The 21,348-nt window shown below is 46.5% G+C and overlaps 1 protein-coding gene across 1 annotated transcript; it reads left to right on the top strand.

Moving 5' to 3' along the window:
- Positions 1–818: 818 nt before the first annotated feature.
- On the top strand, positions 819–14,513 carry SOX30 (SRY-box transcription factor 30). The gene is made up of 5 exons (XM_034779823.1): positions 819–1,565; positions 2,890–3,129; positions 5,121–5,300; positions 7,316–7,808; positions 13,060–14,513. The coding sequence occupies exons 1-5, from the start codon at positions 1,151–1,153 to the stop codon at positions 13,439–13,441; spliced, it is 1,710 nt and encodes a 569-aa protein (XP_034635714.1). The 5' UTR covers positions 819–1,150; the 3' UTR covers positions 13,442–14,513.
- The last annotated feature ends 6,835 nt before the right edge of the window (positions 14,514–21,348 follow it).

The following is a 21,348-nucleotide window of genomic DNA, read 5'->3' on the forward strand; positions in this document are numbered from 1 at the left end:
TGCCGCTGGCCCAGGGCTCGGCGCAGGGGGGTGGACGAGCCGCCCCGGGAGCAGAGCCATCAGGCCAGATGCAGCCCTGACTCCACTCGGCTGGGACTGGCCAGGCGCCACGTACCAGGGCTCCCCACCCTCTGCTGTGGGGCCGACGGGGCCAGGGGATGCGTTAGCACAACCGCAGCACGTGCAAGAGGCGTGTGCCCGGGTCCCGCGTGTACCCGCAGGCTCCGGAGATCTACGCTCATGAATTAAAATGCCCCGGAGGGCCAGGGCGCGCCACGGCTCAGCGCAGCCTTTCAGCGGGCGGAGCCCCGCGCACGACCGGTGGCGGGGCTGCGCCGGGCTGCAGGCGTCGCGAGCCGCCACGCGTTCCTCCCGGGGTCGCCGTGGCAACGCCATTGTTGCGCGTCTCCATGGCGACCGCCGGGCGCGCGGGGCGGCACGTGGCGCCCCGCCGTTGCCATTTGCGGCGGCCCCGGGCGGGGCGCGAGGCGCGGAGGGCAGCGCGTGCCGCGGGCGGGGCGGGGCCGGGGGCCGCTGAGAACGTTTGCGAAGCAACCGCAGGAAACAAACGGACGGCGACAGAGGGAGGCGGCTGAGCTCACAATCCCCGACAATCCCCCTCCCGCCGGGCCCCGCCTGCGCCATGGAGGGGGGGCCGCAGGAGGAGCCCCCCCGGCAACCGCACCCCCCAGCCGGGCAGGCGGCACCCCGCTTGGAGCACCTCCTCCTGCACCCCCTCACCAGGCAGGGGGGCAGGGAGCCGCACCTCCTGCTCCTCCCCCCCAGGCCGGGGCCCCTCCCTCAGCTCCTGTGCCCCCTCCCCGGGCAGGGCGCCCCCTGCAAGGAGCTGCACCCCCTGAATGGGCAAAGTTCCCCCAGCAAGCAGCTGCTGCCCCCCACGGCTGCGCTGGGACCTGGGGAGCAGCAGGGGGGGAGTGAGCCCCCCCGGGGGCTGCAGGGGAAAGCGGAGAAGCAGGAGCAAGAGGGCCAGCTGGGGTGCAGCGGCTGCAGCAAGAGAAAGAGGGGCGAGCTCAAGGCCGCCGCAGCCCGACGAGCAGGGAAAGAGGGGACCCAGCTCGCGGCCGGCGGCACCGTCAGGAGAGGAGGGGATCAAAAAGGGGGGAACGCAGAGGAGAGCCAGAAAGAGGTGATGGTGAAAGAGACTGGGGGGGGCAGCGTGGCCTCGGGGACTGGGAAAGAAGGAGCAATCAAGACAGAGCAGGCAGAGGCAGCCGGTGAGGAGTGCAAGGGGAGGGAAGACGCTGTGTCGTCCAAGCCAGCTGGATCCTTCAGCGGCCCGACTCATGCCAGCAAAGATGCCCCCGCGGCTCAGCCGCCTGGTGGGTTTGGAGCACAGCATCCTCAAGACCTGAAGATCCCATTGACACTCCATCCAGTACCCTCTGGGGCCAGGATCCAGTTGCAGGGACCTCCACCTTCTGAGCTGATCCGAGTGACTAAAGTGCCCCTGGCCCAAGTGCCCCTTAAAATGCAATCCTTACTGGAGCCTTCAGTCAAAATTGAAACTAAGGATGTGCCCCTCACAGTGCTGCCCTCTGATGCAGGTATTATTCTATGGCATCGGAATGTCCAAGGCTTCAACACGTGTTGCCCCATAGTTGGAATGCTAGCAGTTAGGAAACACAAGTGGAAATGCTATTGAAGTACTGGCCTTTCTATGTAAACTGTATCCATATCATTTCCACCTGCACTGAGAGTGTAAACACACAGGGTCACATTCAACCTGGGTTTGAGAGGGTTCAGCTCTTTGACGTCTGTGCAGCTGCTTACTCCAGTTCTGACTTTAGCCCCCTGTAGCAGGTGTCTGATTCTTAGCTATAAAGCCTAAGATTTTCAAGAACAGGAGCCTAGAAGCAGTCTTTAAAGTCCTTGTTTAGGCACCGGCCCGATTTTGAAAATGCAGGGCTTAATCTTTAAGAGTGGATTTAGGAGCTCAATTTTGACCTTTAAAATTAATTTCTGTCCTAATGCCTAATAGACCCTTGTCCTTTCATTGATAATGCAGGGTTTAAGTGATTGGTGCATTTAGAAATACCTTTCATAGAGGGACTGCTTGCTAAGTGAATTAGTAGTGGAGTGGAAACCTTCCACCTTTAGGTCATCAGCTCAAATCCAGCCCTATTGGTTGTGATTGGAAGTTGATTGCATCTGATGAGCATTTAGTAGATTCATCAGTCCTTCCAGCAAAGGTATCCACATCTCACAAAAAACTAGCACCATCTGGCAGACTTAGCAGAGAAGCCAAGAATTGAGTGGCTATGGAACTGAAATAGCATATTACCACTGAATGTGGTCCCTGCAAGGTCAGGGTTTAGGTGCATTACTGTTGCACTGTGCATAAGCTTGCACTGATACTGTGGTGCCTTTATAAACATATGCATTACATAACACAATAATTAGTCAAATGAAAACAAACCCCCTACCATTTTTTTTATTATGGTGAAATTAGCTGTGATCTGTATGAAAGAGAGAGAGACTATGCCACAATACATCCATTACATACGTCTGATGAAGTGGGTATTCACCCACGAAAGCTTATGCTCCAATACATCTATTAGTCTTAAAGGTGCCGCAGGACTCTGTTGCTTTATGCCACAATAGCAGATAGTGTAATGTCAAATATTTAAATTAGTTTTTATGGAGTATTTCACTTGTGGCTAGTCATTACTCCAGAATTCTCTTAGTTGACGACACTTAAATGTTTTTTCCAGGGGCAATTCTCCAAATGTGTATGGAGGCTTGTGGGTTCCAGAATCCGGGTGTTTCTTTTGTTTGGGTTTAGGTGGATTCTTTCTTTAAATATGATTTACGGCAACATTGCATGTGCTGTCTGCCTAATGATATTCTTTCCTGATTTTTGTTATGTAGGGATACCAGATACCCCATTTAGCAAAGACAGAAATGGCCATGTAAAACGTCCAATGAATGCATTTATGGTGTGGGCAAGAATTCACCGGCCGGCACTAGCCAAAGCTAACCCAGCTGCCAATAATGCAGAAATCAGTGTCCAGCTTGGATTAGAGTGGAACAAACTCACTGAAGAGCAAAAGAAGCCCTATTATGATGAAGCTCAAAAGATTAAAGAAAAGCACAGAGAGGAATTTCCTGGTAAAAAATGCATACACTTCCTTACACTGCATGTTTTAAAAGTTTGCATTACCCCAAAATGTTGACTTTATAAAGTGATCATGGCCTAGTGCAGTATTCTGCATGGACTGATACAGATGCCCAGGGTGGGGGAAATGGCAGGCAGAGAGCCACGTGATAGGCAAATGAATCTAGTCCAGTAGGATTGGGAAAGGAAAAGCCATATAGGGAATGAGGGTCAGTATGCTAAATGGGAAGAAGAAAACCCTGTGTGGAGGTGGGTAAGAGGAGGGTCCCCAACTCCTAATGTTTGGTTCTTGGAGCACAGTATTCTGAACTTTGAATTCCCTGTGCTTCTAGAGTTATTTGTTCCTAAAATTGTAATATTCATTTAAGGCATTTTCCTAAAAATTAATTTTATCAGATACTATGGTGACAAGGACATAGAAATGCCTATAAATAGATTAAATAATTTTTTCAACCTTAACTGTGGACTAACAATTTCCTGTCTGGGAGTAATAATGTAAATAATAATAGCGTCCAATACCCATATAATTAAAAATAAAGAAATCTATAGCTATAACATCAATTACAAATTAGATTATTAAAATTCAAAGATTTTCAAATCTAATTTACTTTTCATCAGTTATTCTGTTTCTTTATATTTTTCTTTTCACTCAGATTGGGCAAAGAAATTAAACTAGTCAGTTTAACTTTATAAACAATTTTTAGTGAGTTTCACTTTCTGTTTTCCATGCACAAATATAATGCTGCAAAGCTGTAGGAAATGTTGGGTTGCAAAGCTGTAAGGGAACGTTAAAGCCAAATACAAATGTTAAATCTGAACAAAAATCCTCATTTTCATTGGAAACACATTTATTAATATTAGCTTAGAAATAGCAGGAATACCAAGGGTCTCATTCACCCCTTTTTACTCCAATTTTCAGCTGTCTATATTACACTATTGTAAGTAATCCAGAGGTGAATCAAGGCTCAAATCTGGTTTACTGTGTTTTGGCCGGAGGATTTGTTGGAGATCTCAGATGTGGAATGAGACTTTTTTCAGCCTTTAACTGAAGGGGGCAGGGTAGTGAATCTTTAACAAAGCATTTTTCTCCTGAGTAATTTAAACATGTGAAAAAAACAGAGTTTTTAAACTGAATAAAAATCACTAAACTATAAGGTGCTACGTCCTTTATATTTGTGATGTCATAATCCGACTTGTTCTCCAGGCTGCCACAGAGTATTCCAGAGTAGACAAGATCTGAATTTCTTATGTCAAAAACAAACAGAAGACAAAACATAATATTAAACACCCCCAAACATTCAGGCCTCCTTTAAACATCATAACCGAGACAAAAAGTCTAATGAAACCTAATGGGTATAAATGACCTACCATCATTTTTACAAGTCTCTTACTATTTGATTGGTGTATGTATCAGAGGCAAACCTAGTTCTGCCTGCAGTAATATATGCACAGCTCCCATTGGGTCAAATTCTTCCTTAACTATTACATCTCTACAGTCTCACTGAGGTAAATGAAATTTGCACAGGTGTATTTGAGAATTAGGGAGCCAGTGAGATTATAAATCCAGAGCCATATTTTTAATATTACCATATTTTTTCAAAATAAAGTCCAAGATGCATTGCCATTTTCTCCTGTACCCTCTCTTCATAATGTGGTGTTAACCTGCGCCACACTGGCCCCTCTGGTTTTCTGATCCTGTATCTCCTCCACCAACCACATAATAACGTATGTTAATATGAAAAGAATGAGAGAATGTGCCAGTTTCATCATACTCTCTGATAGGGTGCTCAGTCTGCCACTTTATTGAAGTGAAAGGGAGTTTTGCTATTAACTTCAACTGGAAGAGGATTTGCCCTTGTTGTGGATCCATACAGACTTTTCAGAATTGCGGTTGTCGTGGTTTTTCATGTCTTGTTACAGTGCAAGAAACTGGCCCACATGTCTATGAAATCTGCCTTAAGCTTTCTCATTTACTCTCCCACAGGCTGGGTTTACCAACCACGACCCGGCAAAAGAAAGCGCTTCCCATTGACTGTCTCCACTGTATTTTCCGGCACCTCTCAGAACATCATCACTACAAACCCAACCACAATTTATCCTTTCCGATCACCCACTTACTCCGTTGTCATTCCCAGTGTACAGAACAGTATTGGACATCCTGTCTGTGAGTTTGTTCAATTAGTTTTGGTGAATTCATTCAATAATAATAAGAAAATTGTATCCTGTATAAGGTCAAGCGTAAGCCAGCATAAGAGTGTTTAAAGCAACAGTCCAGTGGCAAAGCTGCTTAAGAGGACAAGGTGAAATTTGTCAGAAAAAGCGTCACAGGGAAAGATGTTGATAATGTGAGGGCTGCATTTTTAAAAGCTGCATCTAAACGTGCAGGTGCAACTTTGCACACAATTTTCTAGATGTACAGTGTTTTCACAGCCACAGTTTTGCATGCACAGCAACTCAGCTTTGCATACACAACTGGAAAATAATTATGTATTTAACTAGCTAATTTGCAAATTATGTTAACCATGTTGGTCCCAGGATATTAGAGACATAAGGTGAGTGAGGTAATAGTTTTTATTGGACCAACATCTGTTGGTGAGAGAGACAAGCTTTCACGCTTACACAGAGCTCTTCATGTCCTGAGCAAGAACTCTGTATAAGCTCAAAAGATTGTCTCTCTCACCAACAGAAGTTGGTCCAATAAAAAAATTACCTCGTTCGCTTTGTCTCTCTAATTTGCAAACACACATTCGGTTTGAGTACACAAATCCAAGTTTCTGTACACACCAAAACCTGGTTATGAGAGAAGTGTGCACAAAAAAGTGCATGTGCAAAATTGTGCCTACATCTAAACTATTGTATAGTGTTATTATGCTGCCTTTAATACCTACTCTGTTTCATCCCAGAGGTGGCTATACTTTAGTTATAGTTGAAGTGATTCCTGAATATATTGTTGTGAAGGACAAAATTTTCCAAAGTGCCTACATTCCAGTGACTTGAGATTTAGGCTTTGAAGTCACTTAGGCACTTTTGAAAATGTCCCCAAAATGCTTTGGAATCGTTCTGTAGGAGAGGCACACTCTAAATGATAACTTTAATATCACAAAAATGATACAGAAACATGTCTGTAAATTATGACAAAGTGAACAAACATTGCCTGGTGTGTCCTTTTTCAAAACAAATGAAAAATAACAATTTTGGGGCAATTTGGTATTCCCACTTGATTCTGTTTCTTAGGGCCACAGTTGAACTAAGCAGGTTTACATCAGCTGAGACTGTATGCATATATTCTTTATGTATACATTGCAGGTCCATACTGGCTTGCTAAGTGGCATATGATTGTGAATTATAGGGGTGTTTTGCTGAAGATGCTCTGGAGAGATGGGTTAGAGAGCCCTGTAATGGCAGCATTTCAATAAAGCAGCGTTGGAGTTAACCACCTGTCATCCTTCTTAAATTTGCTAATACACTTAATTACATTCAGATTTGGATATCAGTGTGACAAAGGTTGGTGTGTTACTCAGTAGAGGTGAGAAAACTGTCTTGGTTTCTGAGGAGGGGATTTCCAAGGACAGAAGAAATGTTGAGCTGTCTCTGTTTTTGGTTTGGGAGATGGAGGAGGACAATACAGAATCCGCCCGGGAACTTAGCATATCTGTCTTCTTTCTATTCTATAAAAAGCGGCAAAGAGTCCTGTGGCACCTTAGAGACTAACAGAAGTATTGGAGCATAAGCTTTCGTGGGTGAATACCCACTTTGTCAGACACATGTGGTGGAAATTTCCAGAGGCAGATATAAATATGCAAGCAAGAATCCGTCTAGAGATAACGAGGTTAGTTCAATCAGGGAGGATGAGGCCCTCTTCTAGCAGTTGAGGTGTGAACACCTAGGGAGGAGAAACAGACTGATTCTTGCCTGCATATTTATACCTGCCTCTGGAAATTTCCACCACATGCGTCTGATGAAGTGGGTATTCACCCACGAAAGCTTATGCTCCAATACTTCTGTTAGTCTATAAGATGCCACAGGACTCTCTGCCGCTTTTTACAGATCCAGACTAACACGGCTACCCCTCTGATACTTTCTAGTCTGTGTGTAGTTAGCTAAAGTGGTACTTATAAAATGCTCTTACTGGAACCCTTCCATTCATGATTGATCAATAATCATTTCTGTTTTCAAAAGGTGAAGCCCCTTCTACTATCCAGCTGCCAGCTCCTTCCATTCAACATCCAGGTCCAATTACACTTTTCCAGCCGAGTGTTGGAAGCACCACACCAGTGGCTGTCCCAGCTCCAAATCTGCCCCTTCACCCTGTAATTCCACCACAGCGCTTTGCTGGACCTGCACAGACAGAAGCTCATCATGTACCTTCCGGATCAAGTTGTTCTGTAAAGAGACCTATCCCAGTTTGCATTGAGAGCTCCAGCAGGAACCCAAGTAATGCCAGCACCACTCACTCCAGATTTCCTGTCTCTAATAGTCAACCCCCTAAGGAGTACTCAGCTGTTTCTACTTGTCCTAGAAGTGCACCAATTCCCCAAGCTCCTCCCATTCCTCACTCACATCTCTATCAACCTCCTCCCATTGGTCATCCAGCCACTCTCTTTGGAGCTCCTCCTCGATTTTCGTTTCATCACCCTTACTTCTTACCTGGACCCCACTACTTCCCATCAAGGTAATTAAGTCATTCATTTAAATTCTAGCGAGCGCATGTATGTGCTAAAGGTCAATGAAACCTACTGCTTATAGAAAGAGTGCAAAGAACAGCAGACTGGTCAAATGACTCTCAGTGCAAGAATGCAAGGCTGTGCGGGAAAGTGGGCTTAATGCCACCTTAACAGCTCCCCAGTTGTGGGACCTGGCAGCTCGAGGCTGCTCTCAGTTGTACCCAACTACCAATAGCTCCAAGCTATTGTGTGTTCCAAGCTAACAGTAAATAGAAGTGCTTGCTGCCCCTCCCCGCCACCCAAGTCCCAGCAGTGCAATTGAATTCAACAAAAATATATTGAGTAAAAGTTATGGAAATAAAAACAAATAACTGGGCAAGCATTTGAGCTGGTTACATAGTACCCCAAACACCTTGGTGGGGTTGTCTCTATGAAAAGGGATAGTTCTGAGGTCTTACCATCGGGAAGAGCCCTGGGGATGATATAGCAAATAAACCATAGTATATTCTTTGCACCTTTGGGTTAGTCAACTGGAGAAGAACAACTTGAACCAAGAACTCTTGGGTTTGTACACCCCTGTTACAGTATTTCAGTGTTGACTAAACTGACCACGTGCAGAGGGACTGCTATTGGTTCAACAGTGACTGCCTGCAGGCTCCAGTGCCTTGTAGCAGCCGGTGAGCAACAGCAGAATGTGCTGTTCAGGCCCAAGAATACCTGCAAGCCAGCTAGTGCATAGAGATCAATGAAGAGAATTCACACTGCACAAACTCTGTGTCACTTTGAATGGAGAAATGAGCGAGCTCAGTGTTCATTTTCATAGCTTATTTTTTGTAAGTAGCCAATTTTCCTATATTTGATCACAAATGATTACAACGATCACTCTCCAGCTGGAGGCAATGCTTAAAGATTTGGGGCCACATTCTGCCTTGACTTACACACTGCACTCTCCTATTGATCTCAGTAGAATGTGCCTGCATGAAGTCAATGGGGTTGTCTTGAGAGTAAATCAGGGCAGAAGATGACCCATGAAAATTGAAAGACCTTAATGGACAGATCGTATCTGCAACACAAGTCAGTCTGTGGGCATGTGTTAAGTTCAAGAACCTTAAATAATAGACCAAAGTTATTATCACTTGAATAACACACTATAGCATTGATGCATTGGTGCCTGCCTTCACATTGGGCACTAAAGATGAGCTGAGCTTTGGCCTTTGGTTTCCGACATTAGGCAGAGCTCACGAGCAGCTTGGGGGGTGGTTTTTTTTGCTCAGACCATAACAATCTGTTTGGTGTTCTAAAACAATTCATCTTTTTTGTATAGCACTGATTGTGCAAATGAATGTGTGTGAAAAATTGTGTGCTAAAAATTAGCAGCTGGATTGAAGAAATTTAAGGAAAGACCTCTTGACCGTGTTTGTACCAGCTGCTTTTGGGATCCTATCCATATGCTCTCTTAAGAGATGTGAATAGTACCATTGAAGCCTGGATCTGCATTGTACCAATACATATCATTAAACTATAATATCATTAGAGAAGGGCTCTATTACGTGTTTCACACACTTTAGTTACTCTACAGTAATATATATATTACTGTATATATCTACAACACTGAATAAATTGTAATACACTTTGGCCCTCTGGGTCCTGAATCAGGATAAAAAATCAGTTATTAGTTGTTTTGGGGAGCAATTTTTTATCACCTTGTGTGATTCTTTTTCTGGAGTTTCTCACTTTCAACTGTCAATTGCACCATGTCTAGGGTGACCAGACGTCCTGATTTTATTGGGACTGTCCCGATATTTGCTTGTTTGTCCCGCGTCCCGACCGATGTTAGGTCGGGACACTGGACAAACAATCAAATGCTCCGGAGCCCGGAAGTGCTCGCGTCTCCCCCCGCCCCGACTCCGTCCCCTCTCTCCCCAAATCCCCGCCTCTTCTCCAGGCTCGCCCTTCCTCCTCCCTCCACAAGCGCTGGAGGGAGGCCCCGGAGACGCAGGGGGAGCGTGGGGCCGGGGTGAGTGAGAGTCCGGCCTGGCCCCGAGCAGGCAGGACTCAGTCGGGCAGTAGGGAGAGTAGGGGGGCGGCCTGCGGGGCCAGGCGGTGGCTGTTCTCCCCCCCGAGCAGCGGGACTCAGGAGCAGCCGCTGCTGCAGCTCCCACTGCCGCGGGGGGAGGAAGCGACCGATGGCCAAGCTCGGTGGCTGCGGCTCTGGCGCCTGGGCCCGAACCCCCCGAGCCCGGGCCTGTTGCGGGGACCCAGCAGTGCGCAAGCCCCTGGCCAGTCGTGTCTGGGCTACTGCCCAGCTGGTGCAATCCCGTGGCAGCCCCGGGGCGGAGGCATCGGCAGCCCAGGCCCGTTCATTCCCCTGCGGGACCCGAGCAGGACGGAGGGTCTGGGGCCTGCTGCCCCCACTTCAGGGCCACCGCGGGATAGCACCAGCTGGGCAGCAGCCCAGACGTGACTGGCCAGGGCTGGGCGCAGCGTGCGCGCTGGGTTGCCACTGCATGCCCGGGTTCGGGCCCGGGCACCAGATCTGCAGCCGCCGAGCTTGGCCATTGGCCGCTTCCTCCCCCCGCGGCAGTGGGAGCTGCAGCAGCGGCTGCTCCCGAGTCCCGCTGCCCGGGGGGGAGAACAGCCGCTGCCTGGCCCCGCGGGCCACCCCCTCCTCTCCCTACTGCCCGACTGAGTCCTGCCTGCTCGGGGCCAGGCCGGACTCTCACTCACGGCACCCCGCTGCCCCTGCATCTCTGGGGCCTCCCTCCAGCACTTGTGGAGGAGGGTTTTTGTTTTTGTTTTTGTTTTTTTTTTCTCTGCCACCTTTCTTTTTTTTGCTCCTCCTTCCCCCGCCCCCCCCCCGCCCGTGTCCCGATATTTGACCTGGGTGATCTGGTCACCCTAATGATGTCTAGCCATGTATCCTAGTGGGGTTCTCAACCTATGCACCATTTTAGGCCGCATATGCAGTGCTCTCTGTGTTATGTGCGCCATAGCCACACATATATATACTACCTGAATGGCCCTGAGGATGTTACATGGGCAACAGCTGTGTGCTGACTAGGCTGCAAGCAGCCCACGGGTTGTGAACCACTGATGTATCCTCTTTACCTAGTATACTCTGAGGGACAGGATTCCCTGACATCCTTCTTGTTTACTAACAATCTAGCAGCTGCAAGACATGATTTAAAAAGGAAATAAAAGGAATTTTTTTAGCTGTCTCCAACTCCACTATAAATGGTGGCCTGCGGAGATCACATAAACTGGATTAGAACATAAGAACGACCATATTGGGTCAGACCAATGGTCCATTTAGCCCAGTAGCCTGTCTTCTGACAGTGGCCAATGCCAGATGCTTCAGAGGGAACGAACAGAATAGGGCAGTTATCAGATGATCCATCCGCTGTCATCCAGTCCCAGAATCTGGCAGTCAGAGACTAGGGACGCCCAGAGCATGGAGTTGCATCCATGACCATCTTGGCTAATAGCCATTGATGGATCTATCCTCCATGAACTTATCTCATTCTTTTTTGAACCCAGTTATATATTTGGCCTTCACAACATCCCTGGCAACGAGTTCCACAGGTTGACTGTGCATTGTGTGAAGAAATACTTCCTTTTGTTGTTTTAAACCTGCTGCCGATTAATTTCATTGGTTGATCTCTGGTTCTTGTGTTATGTGACAGGGTAAATAACACTTTTTTCCCACACCATTCATGATTTTATAGACCTCTACCATATCGCCCTTTAGGTTATGATGCTTGGTTTTACTATTTGGGTATGTTTGATAAAATGCTTGATAGTGTGTAGGACACTATTTTATCTGTAAAAACATCAAGGAGTCTGGTGGCACCTTAAAGACTAACAGATTTATTTGGGCATAAGCTTTCATGGGTAAAAACCTCACTTCTTCGGCTGCATAGAGTGAAAGTTACAGATGCAGGCATTATATACTGACACATGGAGAGCAGGGGGTTACTTCGCAAGTGGAGAACCAGTGTTGACAGGGCCAATTCAATCAGGGTGGATGTAGTCCACTCCCAATAATAGATGAGGAGGTGTCAATTCCAGAGAGGAAAAGCTGCTTCTGTAATGAGCCAGCCACTCCTAGTCCCTATTCAAGCCCAGATTAATGGTGTTAAATTTGCAAATGAATTTTAGTTCTGCTGTTTCTCTTTGAAGTCTGTTTCTGAAGTTTTTTTGTTCAATTATAGTGACTTTTAAATCTGTAATAGAATGACCAGGGAGATTGAAGTGTTCACTTACTGGCTTATGTATGTTACCATTCCTGATGTCCAATTTGTGTCCATTTATTCTTTTGTGGAGGGACTGTCTGGTTTGCCCAATGTACATGGCAGAGGGGCATTGCTGGCACATGATGGCATATATAACATTAGTGGATGTGCAGGTGAATGAGCCCCTGATGGTGTGGCTGATGTGGTTGGGTCCTCTGATGGTGTTGCCAGAGTAGATATGGGGACAGAGTAGGCAACGAGGTTTGCTACAGGGATTGGTTCCTGGGTTGGCTACCCCCTGATATTTTATCTGTGACATTACCGTAGAACCTCAGAGTTACGAACACCAGAGTTACAAACTGACCAGTCAACCACACACCTCATTTGGAACTGGAAGTGCGCAATCCGGCAGCAGCAGACACACACACAAAGCAAATACGATACAGTATTGTGTTAAACATAAACTACTAAAAAATGGGAAAGTTTAAAGCAATTTGACAAGGTAACTGTTTCTGTGCTTGTTTCATTTACATTAAGATGGTTAAAAGCAGCATTTTTCTTCTGCATTGTAAAGTTTCAAAGCTGTATTAAGTCAATATTCAGCTGTAAACTTTTGAAAGAACAACCACAATGTTTTGTTCAGAGTTACAAACATTTCAGAGTTACGAACAACCTCCATTCCCAAGGTGTTTGTAACTCTGAGGTTCTGCTGTATTTACACTAATAAATACAATTGTTTTTAAAAAAACAACTTCTTGGGTATATCCAGCAGCAACAGAGCTGCATATGTAGGCTGGTGTCTCTGTCATAGACCTTAGGTATGACTCTCCTTGTATATAGGGTGGCTGCAGTGTTTATAGAGGTTAGTGTGTTTAAATATCTCACTACTGTATGAATTGGCTAATGCAGATCATTCATCTTCAGTCCCCAATAGAAATGAAGCCAGTCTTACGTAGTCCTTTTGCAATACAACTTAGCACCGTGGCAGAAAGCTTGATTTATCGTCTCTTGGTCTCTCTCACTGCAGCACGTGCCCGTACAGCCGCCCTCCATTTGGCTATGGGAATTTCCCCAGCTCAATGCCCGAATGTCTTGGCTTTTACGAAGACCAGTACCAAAAGCACGAGGCTATGTTTTCTGCTCTGAATAGAGACTATCCTTTCAGGGAGTACCCAGATGAGCGCGCACAGAGTGAAGATTCCCGCAGCTGTGAGAGCCTAGAGGGAGTGTCTTATTACAACAGCCACAGCCATAGCGAGGAGGAGTATTTAGCCCCCATGCCACAGCTGGATATTGGAGCCTTGGAGAACGTTTTCACAGCAACCCCGTCCACACCCTCCAGCATCCAGCAAGTCAATGTGACTGACAGCGATGAGGAGGAGGAGGGGAAAGTGTTAAGAGATTTGTAATTTTTAAACCAAATGATAACAATACACAGGAGGCTTTTAAAATATTAAATAAACATTTCAGTCCTATAATATCTTTTTAGTCAGTGTGTTCAAGGAGAAACCCGAATCACCTCGGCGATAAGTGCAGATTGTTTTAAGAAATCTGATCATCCTTTAGCATTTTGGGAAGCCAGATACGGACCTGGGGCTGTCTCTGATGTCTCTGGGTTTTCACCTGCTCACATTAGGTCTGCATTTGGGCCCAGAATCATGAAGCCATTCCTAGTCAGGAAAGCATATAAGCATGTGCTTAGCTTTAGGCCTGTACTTCAGTGCATTTCTGAATAGGAATGGACTTAGGAATGTGCTTAAGTGCTGGCCTGAATCAGGACTCTGGCTTTCTGTGTTCCAGGACTTGTATTCATTTTGGCAGTTTTACTTTAGGAATTTTAGCAAGTGAAATAATTCTGTCTGTATGTCACAGATTCTTGAACAAAATGTAATTCTTGATGCAATAAAATGCACTGGGGGCTAGGGATTGGGGTCAGGAGTAATTCCCTCATGCTTTCAGATTTGCCGTTTGGCTACCATGGTATATTTATTTAACAACATAATTTACTTTGTTTTTTCTATATAATCTATATTTGTGCTGCAAACTGTTGTGTAATACATTGAAAATTTAGGGTCCAATTCTTCCACCCATACTCACATTAAATAATATCTTACTGTGCAAGAGTCCCATTGATTTAAATGGGGACCATTTGGAGAGTAAGGTGCTATTCAATGGGAATCAGGGTGATAAAGTCTAGCCCTGTGAAATAACTTATACTGGTGGACTATGATTTGATCCCTGAGTATAGTTAACATTAATATCTATACAATACCTATTTTAAATTTGTTAGTTGGAAAATGTCTCCACTAAATTGTAAGAGCAGATGAGATACAGAATTTTATTGCCAAAACTAGTAATTCATGTCACTAAACAATTTTTTCCTTTCTTTTTCCTTTCTTCCCATTTCTTTCACTGGGAATCCCATTGTTCTGCTTCTGTTCTATTTAAATAAAGTCACATGAACTGCATGTTGTTAGTGCTGTATGTTGTGATGACAAACTTTATGGTGTATATGAAGAGGACCTGATAAGGGCCTGACCTGTTGCACTCAGACCCCTGTATGATCATAACGCAGATATTCTAATCATGTTCCTTGTTTAGCAGCTAGGAAAATCAGACCTGTTGCAAATTGAGAGCCTGCTCCTGCTCCATTTGAAACCCAGGGGAAAATTTGCCATGGACTACAGTTGGACTGTTGAAGAGTTAAAATGGGAGTCTCCAGGGATAGTGTGTTCTAGAACATTGGACAGGTTTTCTCACTATAAATAGCATAGATACGTGTTGGATTTCCTATCGATAATATATCCCAGGTTTTAAGGTGTCTAAGGCTTTACCCAGTTAAAGAACCTAGCTAGGTTCCATTTACACGACACATGGTGACCATGTTGTAACCAGGTCCCCTGATTCTATTATATCTGTAGTGTGGATGGGCCCTTAAGAGAAAAGTCTTATAAATAGCTGAAAATGCCCGTTAGCTCCTAAATTGGCTTCTGACTGAAAGCTGATATGGCTCTGGAGAATGCATGTGGGCAAGTGCGCTAATTCCCACACAAGCATGTTTCCAAAGCGTCAGGCAGCTGTTCGCAGGATTACTCCCTGAATCTGACCTCCCTCTCCCCCCACTTTCCCCTTCCTAGATTCCGGGGATGGTAAAAGGAGACAGACACTGGACTGGTCCATTACAAGGTGCAGGAAGCCAGAGCTGCTGCTTTCCATTAATAGTCTGAATGTTGTGTGTTCTCTTGGGAGGTTGAGGTAACTAACAAAGATGTCCTGTGTCTTTTGGGGGGGAATGCCCCGAGAGCTCGCCTTTGGCCATCGTTTGGCCCGTGAACCTCAGTGGAAATCGGGAGCACTCAGCATCTACTTAGGGTCTGAGCCTACACAATTGGGGTCAATGGGAGTGGCACCGGGTGACTGGCCCCTTTAAGAGGGAGCAGGTGCGGGAGGAGGAGAGGTCCAATACACCTGTGACTGATTACCTGTTGCCAAATTGGGCTTAGGGGAAGGCACCCAGGCCTTATAAAGGGGGACACAGCAGCAGGGGGAAGAGGTGCTCTCTGTGGCTCTTTCTGGGCCAGAAAGTGAGAGCGAGTGTGTGGAAGAAGGCTGAGCTCCAGCTAGGAAGAGCTGGGAGTGGCTGTTTGGTGAAGAGCAGACTGGGACAGTTGAAGAGCACTAGGACTGGCAGAAGATGTCGAAGCTGAGTCTGAACTATTGTGTTGTGGTGGTGGACTTTCACAAAGAGATTTTTCTCCTCGGTCTATGTTGGTCATTTGAATTCCTCACATTTCAGTCTGTTGTCCCTTATTGTGTCATGATCCCAAGTATTCTCTGCTCCTTCAGAAGGTTCTCTAGCTAAACCAGAGAGGTCAGCATGTGGGCTGAGTTTTTCAATGTTACCTCAGCATTTTGATCACCCAATTCTCTTTTAATTTTCAGGAGAATTCTGTAATCAATACACTCACTATAGGCAAGGGTCCCTCTGTCATTTAAAAAGGCAGTTTGTTAGTCTGCATTATAGACATCTACACACAACAGAGGAAATCATGGGAAAATGCCCACTACGCCATGCACTAACCCGATGAGTCAAGACCTGGTCTAAATACAGTTGTGGTACAATATAACAGCTTAGGTCACAGATGTGATTATTCCTCCCCCTCCCCCCAGTATAATTATAACTATATAACTCCTGTGGACGCAGTCATAGCAATATGAAGGTGCCTTTTGTCAGTATAGCTATTCCTCTTATGGAAATAAGTTATATTCAGATAAGCATATTTGTACAAGAATAACTGTTTCCGCACTGGGGCAATTGCACCGTTTTTAACTAGGCACGTATAGTGAAATCAGTAGTTTTTGACTCATGAATTTCATCACAACCAAAGTCATTCAGTTGTAAATGGAGAAAGCTCCAGGGTAATTAATCATCCTTTGTTTTAATGTCACTGATCCCTCTTTTAAAAAGCACAAATGGTGGCTTGGTTTTTTTTGGTGTTAGTCCCATTAAAAACAGACTAGGACCAAGCCCACATCCAGTAGTATACTATCAAACTATGGCATGTCTCCCTGTTTTGGAAAGGACAGCTGCTCTGGGCTCTACAAATATTTCCTGCCATTCTGAATGGAAGGGGAAAAACGGAGGCTAAATCAGATGATTTGGGACGAGCTGAGCCCTTCCGAACTGTCACCACCTGAAATAGTGAAGTCAGCTGTTAAATTGTCAGTTGCTTCTATTGAATCCCAGTCTCCTCCCTTTGATAACGCCAAAAATATTGGGCGACAAAATGTTTTAATACGGAAGGATTTAATATTCTGTTCAAGTCTGTCAAGAATGTGGATGCTCCCTTGGTCAAGGCAAGTGTCTCAAATGCTGAGGTTTGACAGCAGCAAAGCAGTGTTCCCTTCTCTGTCTGGGACCGCCATTTTTGGTAATACTTCCTCCAGAGTCAGTCTTTTAACGATGATTCCTTAGGCAGCCTTTCCTTTTCCCCAAAAGAGTTCCCCTGAAATATCACTGAGGTTCTTTTAATCTGATGCAAATCCAAACTATTAGAACATAAGAAAGGTCTGACCCAGCATGGCCAATGGTCCATCTAGTCCAGTATCCTGTCTTCCAATGATAGCTGGTGCCAGATGAACTGAACAGGGCAATTATCGAGTGATCCATCCCTGTCGGCCAGTCCCAGGTTCTGGCAGTCAGAGGGTTAGGGACACCCAGAGCATGGGGTTCTAGTCTCTGAAGAGGTTTATTACTTTAACAAGCATTCTTTCTATTTCCTTGTTTGAATGACTCCTAATTCATGATGAAGGAAGAAGAAGAATTCTTTGTCCTTATATAGTGTCTTCGATCCAAGGACATTAAAGTGCTTTACAAACACCAATAAATTCATATTAGCTTCACAGCAACAGTATCACATTGGCAAGTGTCATTGTCCCCATTTTACAGGTGGGGAGATGGAGGTCCTTGTTTTTAGACCTAACTAACCATTTGCGTGCAGCCATCCTTGTTTTGTGTGCTCATTTATGGTCACGGTGCAGGAACACTTTGAAATTTGCCTACATCCCATGGGAAGTCCATGGTAAGGCTGGGAACAGAATCCAGATTTCCTGGGTCCCAATCTGGTGCTTTAATCACAAGATCAGCATTAGCTAGACAGCAGAACTGGGAAGCACACATAGAGGAGTTCCATTACCTCGATGTGACTATCAACGAAGTTACTAAATAGTCTACAGATGACCGTGCAGGTGTGAATCAAGCAAAATTCCCCTAGACTTCAGTAAGACTTTTCTGAAGAAAGGGGTACAGGAAGAGGCTTCAGAAGTGCTAGACAGGATGTGACTAATTCCTTTGCCACAGGCAGTTAGCAGTGCAACTACAAGAGCCCTGTTAAGCCTAAAATACTCTGGGCCGCTCCATGTGAACATGTCTGAACAATAACCAATGCACAACTGAACAGTGGGAGGTTATATTTTTATAGAGGGGGTTTCTGATGAGGTCAAAGTCATATAAGCAAAATCCAATGTTAAAAGTACTGTCATATAAGCCACAAGTACTCCTGTTCTTTTTGCGGATACAGACTAACACGGCTGCTACTCTGAAACCTGTCATATAATGTGTAATCATTCAATGTTTTTTTTTTTTTTTATAATTCTTGGGTGCTACCAAAAATCACAAATACCTCCTGACTGAACTTTATAATGATTACAATATTTTTGGCTCGATCTTCTGACTGAAGAGTAAATGTGGGAACTTTGGAAGAAGGTTTGCTGCATTATAGGAAGTTTTCAAAGATATGCCAGGCATTTACACAGCCAATGCATAGGTGTCTTTTCTATTTGCATTATCTGTTGTTCAATACAGATACTAAGAGGACAAAGCCCCGTGGTGCTCTGTCTAACACACTGTCTTCTGTAAGAGTATCATTCCAGACTGTGATACAGACACAACGTCCGTGGTGGTGTGGATGACTGCATACCGGAGGGAGTGTGTGCCAGCGGTTAGAATGGGGATCTGGAAATCAGGAGTCCTGGTTTCTGTTCCAGCTGTGACACTGATTCATTGTGAGGTTAGCTTCCTGGTTTCTGCTCTGACCCGTGAGACTCATTCATTGGATGAAGCGGGGAAAATCATTTAACCGCCCCGTGCCTCAGTTTACCAATCTGTCAAAGGTAACACTCCTCTGCTCCACTGGGGTGTTTTGAGGCCCTGCTGTGACCCTGTATTGATGCTACTCAGACGAGGACTACTTGCCCCATTGATGTCACGGGACTGCTTGCATTAGTAAGGGAGGTAGGGACGGGTCCTATACTAGCTAGTTAAAGGATGAGTGCTTTGAAACAGTTGGGCGCCGGCCCCTGTGAAGCCGCGGTGTTCTTCTAACACAGTTTGTTCACCACACTGTGAAAAGTAGACAAGGGGGGGAAGATCCTGATACTACTAAAGCTGTGCCACATACTTTATCTTTTTCTTTCTTAGGACCAAGGATCTGCAGAACTTACTCAACACCGGCTGTCCTCTGCCCTTCCCCCAAGTCCGCTGCCATTTTGAGGGCAAATAAGATCTGTCTTATTTATTATGATAGTATCGAGGAGTCCCAGTCATGGATCAGGTCCGCATTCTACCAACTGCTGCACAAACATAGAAGAAAAAGTTGGCCCCTGCAAGTCTTTGTTCTCTCTCTCTCTCTCTCTCTCTCTCTCTCTCCCTGATTTGTGGAAAGCTTAAGGAGCTGGCAAGACACACAAAACCACAACTAGCCAGCTGCTATTGTAATATTTCCTAGCAGTAGTAGTAACTGTCGCAACCGGGCTCATTAGCTCTCTGGAAGGACATCGGTCTGTTGGGTCCCCTTTGCTCCGATGCCATCTGGGCCCGGCCAGAGCCAGGGCACTGTTCCCAGCTTGGGGTCTCTAAGGGTCTGTCTATACTGCAATTAAACACTGGTGACTGGCCTGTGGCAGCTGACTCGGGCTCGCGGGGTTTGGGCTATGGGCTGTTTCATTGAGGTGTAGACGTTCCAGATAGGGCTGGAGCCCAGGCTCTGGGACCTTCCCTCCTGCATAGGGCCCCAGGCTCCAGTTTGAGCCAGAACATCGACATCACAATTAAATAGCCCCCTCGTCCAAGCCCTGTGAGCCCGAGTCAGCTGACCTAGGCTAGCCCCGGCTGTTTAACGGCAGTGTAGACATACTCTAAGGCACACTCCCCCGTGCAGCCCCCCTCTCCTTGGGATGTAGGGCTCTGCCGCCTGGCCACCCCAGAACCAAAGACTTGGCCCTGTGGATCCCCCAGCTGCATGGGCGTTCCGCCTTTCTGCAAGCTCCCGGCGCATCTCGATGGAGTTAACCCCTTCAGCGACCATGTGGAAGCAAACCAGGAGCACGGGCTTAGCAAATGGATTTCTTAACCACAGGCACTTTTACGCTCAGGAAAGCTCTAGAGTGTCCCAGATCTTGGCAAACTAACAAACCGTCCTGAGTTGTACACCCTCTTACTCTGTCCTCACCCCTTCGGTTAGCCTGAGGTCTGGTCAGCCTGTCAGACTAGGCAAAATTCCTCCTGCCTTTTCTCGCTCACTAGCCTGGTCTTGTGGCACCTGGCAGTGGGTGACCGCCCTTCTCAGAGAGCATCCCCCCTTAAATACAGTCTGTACCCTGTTTGCCCTGTGCCCAGATGGGACATTCCAACCCCCACCCATGCGTGTCCCAGATAGGGTGACCAGATGAGATGAAGAAAATATCGGGACACATGGGGGAGGTCTGCCGGTGGAGCGAGCAAAAAAAAAAAAATATATCGGGACAAAGTGCGTCCCGACCAAAGATCGGTCGGGACGCGGGACAACCATCCAAATATCGGGACCGTGCCGATTTTATCGGGACGTCTGGTCACCCTAGTCCCAGGTGAAGAAAAACCATTATACCCCGAGGTGGGCGCATCACGGAGAGTCATTCACAGGTAACCCTTCTGCCAGGTGAAGTCGGCAGCAACAAGGGCCGGATTCACTAGGGTTTGTCTTACCTCTACAAAACAACTGGCTCGAGCCAACTCCCCCTCAGTAATCTGGGAAAACTTACCACCACCGCCAGGCGCCTCTGAGAGGCGATACTTCCCCATTTATGGGTAAAACAAATTAGAAGTTTTATTACTAGGAAAAAGGAACCAAGCATTGGTTTTGGAAAACCCCACCACCCCATTCAGAAACATAAGCAAACCACCCACTCCAGCGTACGCTGGGCAGCGTCCTTGGCCTCAGCTCCTCGCCCTGTAGTGTGAAAGTCCGACAGACCAGTGTTCCTTTTGCACCCCACTGCCCTCTCCCTCCATTGCACCCCACTCCCAGCGGAGAGCTCAGCGGTACGTGGGTGTGAGTTCACCTCCTACGCTGGGGCGGGGAAGACATCAAGTGATGCTTCTGCTGCTATTGCTGCTGCAACTGGCCCACAGTTGCAGCTGTTCGCTCGGCGTCCCTGCCTGGGGCCCGCCTCTGCGCCGCCGTTCACTCCGCGGCTGTTGGCTGCCGCACTGGTGCTTTCTGCGCTGTCCCCTGCCTTGCTACTGCAACGTCTGCGGTGCCACATCTCAAGGTCCCGCTGGGACGGGTTGGATCACAGAAACCCCCTTGGGAACTGCCACCTGATATGCCGAGACTATCTCTGAGCCCGTTTTCCCTGCCAGCTTGGGGGTTAAGGGCCCTGCCTGGTTCGAGCCAGACACGCTAGCCTGCTGCAAACCCAGACCGAGGTCTGAACTACGTCCCCCAAAAGCTGCAGGCTTAACTGAAAACAGCTTAAGAAGTGCTCCTGTCTCCAGCAC

Source organism: Trachemys scripta, chromosome 8, assembly GCF_013100865.1.
Source record: "Trachemys scripta elegans isolate TJP31775 chromosome 8, CAS_Tse_1.0, whole genome shotgun sequence".
NCBI lineage: Eukaryota > Metazoa > Chordata > Testudines > Emydidae > Trachemys > Trachemys scripta.

Bases quoted from the DNA above. Each gene is read 5' to 3' on its own strand.
- SOX30 (XM_034779823.1), top strand. From the start codon at position 1,151: ATGGTGAAAGAGACTGGGGGGGGCAGCGTGGCCTCGGGGACTGGGAAA. The intron at 5,301-7,315 runs GTGAGTTTGTTC...TGTTTTCAAAAG, and splicing joins CAGTATTGGACATCCTGTCT to GTGAAGCCCCTTCTACTATC. The intron at 7,809-13,059 runs GTAATTAAGTCA...CTCTCACTGCAG, and splicing joins CCCCACTACTTCCCATCAAG to CACGTGCCCGTACAGCCGCC.